We start from the raw sequence: 3,444 nt of genomic DNA on the forward strand, positions 1-3,444 counted from the left end.
ACCCAGAACCTACTAGAGGGCCCTTGTGGTTTATTTTTTAGGGCAGGACTCTTGTGTCCTTCGTTAACTTAGAATTGCATGAGAATTACAGCAGCAGCCAGTGGTAGCGAGGACATGTTTATATTCCTATGGCGTGACAGCTGGCCAGGCAGCCTGGGAGCTTTCTCTGGGCACCTGGCCCACCCTCGTCAGAGCTGAGGACCTTCTCCCACCTGGAACAGTCATAGATGCCTTCAGCTGTCACTCTAGGCCCTAGAGGAATTAAATGATGTTAAACTCACCTGTTTAGAAGGCAATGATGTTTCTTACTCAATAGTTTCAATCCTCAAAAGTGGTGTGGCCCTTATGTTAAACACATTGTTTCTCGATGCTACTGGACTCTCGGGGTCCTTACAGATGGGCTGTGTTCCAAATGTCCAATTTGTGCCTTCCTGAGTCTGCCTGTAGAGACGGTCTGTGTCCCACTGAGAAGTCTGTAAGGGCCACGTCTGAATTCTTGATCTCCACTCCCTGCTACACCTGCCTCTCCTCTCTAGTTTTCCTCACCTCGGAAAACACATCCCACTTAGAAACACATCCCACTTAGAAACTTTCCAGACTTGTCCTTCTCCCTCTGATGACAAGATCAAATGAGCAAACGCTCTTGTATTAGTCAGGGTTCTCCAGAGAGACAGAACCACTAGGATATGTATATAATATATGAGAGGGGATTTATTAGGGGAATTGGCTCATACGATTGTGAGGGCTGAGTGGTCCCATGATAGGCCATCTCTAAACTGGATGCCGGTAGCATGGCTCAGTCCAATCTGGAAGCCTCAGAACCAGGTAGGTTGATGATGTGATTCTCATTCTGAGGCCTAAAGGCCTGAGAGCCAGGGGTGCCGCTGTTGTAAGTCCTAGAACCCAAAGGCTGAAGAGTCTCGAGTTCAGATGTCCATAGACAGGAGTGAAGAGTGGATCTCAGCTCTAGTGGAAATAGAGTGAGAGATTCGCCTTTTCCTCTGTTTTTGTTCTCTCTGGGTCCCCAACAGATTGGACGGTGCCCACCCATATTGAAGGCAAGATCTTTCCCACCCATTCCACTCAGGCTCACAATCTGATTTCTTCTGGAAACACCCTCACAGACATACCCCAAAATAATGCTTTATCAGGTTTCTAGGTATTTTTTAACCTAGTCAAATTGACACCTAAAATTAACCATCACAGCCATCAGTGCTGCCTCCAAAATGTATTTCCCATCTGACCACTTCTCTGTATTTCAGCGGACACTCTTGAGACCAGTCTCCAGTGCCCCTCAGTGGGACAGCTGCAGGACCCCCTGCTGTGGCCCCTTCCACAGTCCTCTCCACCAGTTTCGTTCTGTTCCTCTTTGTCCATGGCTTCTTGCTATTTTCCTGCAAAGCTCTTATCATGATTTGTAATTTTATGCTTACTTATTATTTTCAAATTAATTTAATATTGAATACATACAAAAGAATATTGGAGTCATAGGTGTATGGTATAATGAGAGGAGAAGCAGTCAGATGAGCTGTGTACCCATCTGTTTAAAAGCAGAGCATTACCAGTAGTTTCTGTGCTTGTGTGTGCCCCTCCCCAGTCTGTCTCCTTTCCCCTTTCGAGAGATCTTGCTCGATAAAGTGGTATTCCCTGCTGGCAACATGACTGCAATAGGAATTCGCCTGGTATGCACTCTGAGTGCAGTGCAGGTGGCTGAGATGGATTGCTCATTTTATACCTGAGCAAACATGGACTGTGGGCTCTGTGTGGAAGCCAGAGTGTCTATAGGCACAGAGATCTTGCCTCACAAGAACACAGGAGGTCACAGCACGGCACTTAGGCAAAGGCTCGGATCCCTATTTCTGAGAGAAGGTCACGTAAGGGAGGAGCTGGCGGAAGACTTAGCCTGGGGTGCCTGTGTGTGTGTCTGAGTTGGAATCAGACGCATGGGGCTGCAGTGACGGTCTGCTAATCGTGTTTGTGTTTTGTTTGAACAGCTACAGTTCTCCTTGGATCCGGAGCCTGTTGCTATCAACTGCACAGCCTTCAATCACAACGGGAACCTGCTGGTCACAGGGGCGGCCGACGGTGTCATCCGGCTGTTTGGTATGCAAAGTGTGCTTGTGACAATCCTGGTCCCCTCCTTAGGTGTCCCAGAGAAGAGAGTGGGATTTTTTGCTAGTGGGACCAGAGGTTGCTGCAAAACCCCGATTTCAGATGTGTGTGCTAGAGCTTAACTTTGGCCAGAGATTCCCAAACACTCACTGTAATCAGTGTGCACATGGGTTGTGTTGGTAGATGCGCGAGGGGTGGGGCTCAGTGGGCGTTTACCTTGAGCTTGTCCATGAACTCATCCTGAGTCCTCAGCACCTGTGGGAGCCAGCAGGACACGTGAGGGTGACACCATCCTGTCCACTGGCTTCGGGTGGTTCATTCTCCTCATGAAAGCATCAGAACAGTGCTGCTTAACTAGGGGCGTGTGTCCGAATCAGCTGGCTTGCTGTTTACTAATCCCCAGGAGACATCCCCAGGGTCCAGGATGGGACTAGGTGACTGTGTCTTTAATAGATCCCCAGGGTGCCCTAGGGGGAAGTCACGGATGAGCCCCAGCTTCCCCTAGGGATTCCCAAACCTCACTTGTGACCCATTGAAAGAAGCTACTTCTGTAGCCCAGAGGCAGCCTGGCCTCTTGGGCAGGGGTCAGCTCTGTGACACCTGTTGGGACCAGGAGGCCCTGGGCATCTGGAACAGCTGTCACCCTGAACAGAGGGCAAGAGGGGCTCCTGCTGGGGGCATTGCCCCCCATGGTGCCAGGCTGGGGACTGAGCGGCATCTCCTTGCCTCAGACATGCAGCAGCACCAGTGTGCCATGAGCTGGAGGGCGCACCGCGGTGAGGTCTACTCTGTGGAGTTCAGCTATGATGAGAACGCTGTGTACAGCATCGGCGAGGATGGCAAGGTGGGCACCTTCCGGATGCAGGGCAGAGGGCGGTGCAAGAACTTGCTGGGCTGGGTTCAGATCCTGACCGTGCTGTTGGCTAGCTCTGAGACCGTGGGCTGCTCTGTGTGCCTTGGTTTTGTCTTCTGTAAAACAGAGATGAAGCAGTCGTCCGTCTCAGAGCACCTTTGAGTATTGAGTGAGTTCAGCAGGAGTTGGCTAATCCTTGTGAAAGGGAATACCAGGTCCTGCCTCCTATTGTAGCAAAAGGGACTCATCTTGGTGTGGATGGGTCCATGGGGTCTGGATTTGGGGCAAGGATATGTCTTAGTGAACGTGGTAATTGGCTGGTCACAGCACAGATTCATAGTTTGCTGAGGGGTTGGGGATAGCTCCCCAGAGGCATACAGGCCTGAACAGAGTCCAATGATGTCAAAAGGAAGTCAGGAAAAAAAAAAGTAAAAGTAAATGCTGCTTGGAGAGTCCCTCTGTGGAACAGTGACTGCCTT

At 50.3% G+C, this 3,444-nt stretch overlaps 1 protein-coding gene across 1 annotated transcript in view; it reads left to right on the forward strand.

Moving 5' to 3' along the window:
- The window catches only part of WDR91 (WD repeat domain 91), a 36,685-nt gene that overhangs the window by 28,294 nt on the left and 4,947 nt on the right, over positions 1-3,444 (forward strand). The window contains exons 11-12 of the mRNA XM_008585820.1: positions 1,995-2,103; positions 2,844-2,956. Coding sequence (XP_008584042.1) covers positions 1,995-2,103; positions 2,844-2,956 — 222 coding nt within the window. The remainder of the gene's footprint in view (positions 1-1,994; positions 2,104-2,843; positions 2,957-3,444) is intronic.

Source organism: Galeopterus variegatus, unplaced genomic scaffold (assembly GCF_000696425.1).
Source record: "Galeopterus variegatus unplaced genomic scaffold, G_variegatus-3.0.2 Scaffold3726, whole genome shotgun sequence".
In the NCBI taxonomy this organism is placed as follows: Eukaryota; Metazoa; Chordata; class Mammalia; order Dermoptera; family Cynocephalidae; genus Galeopterus; species Galeopterus variegatus.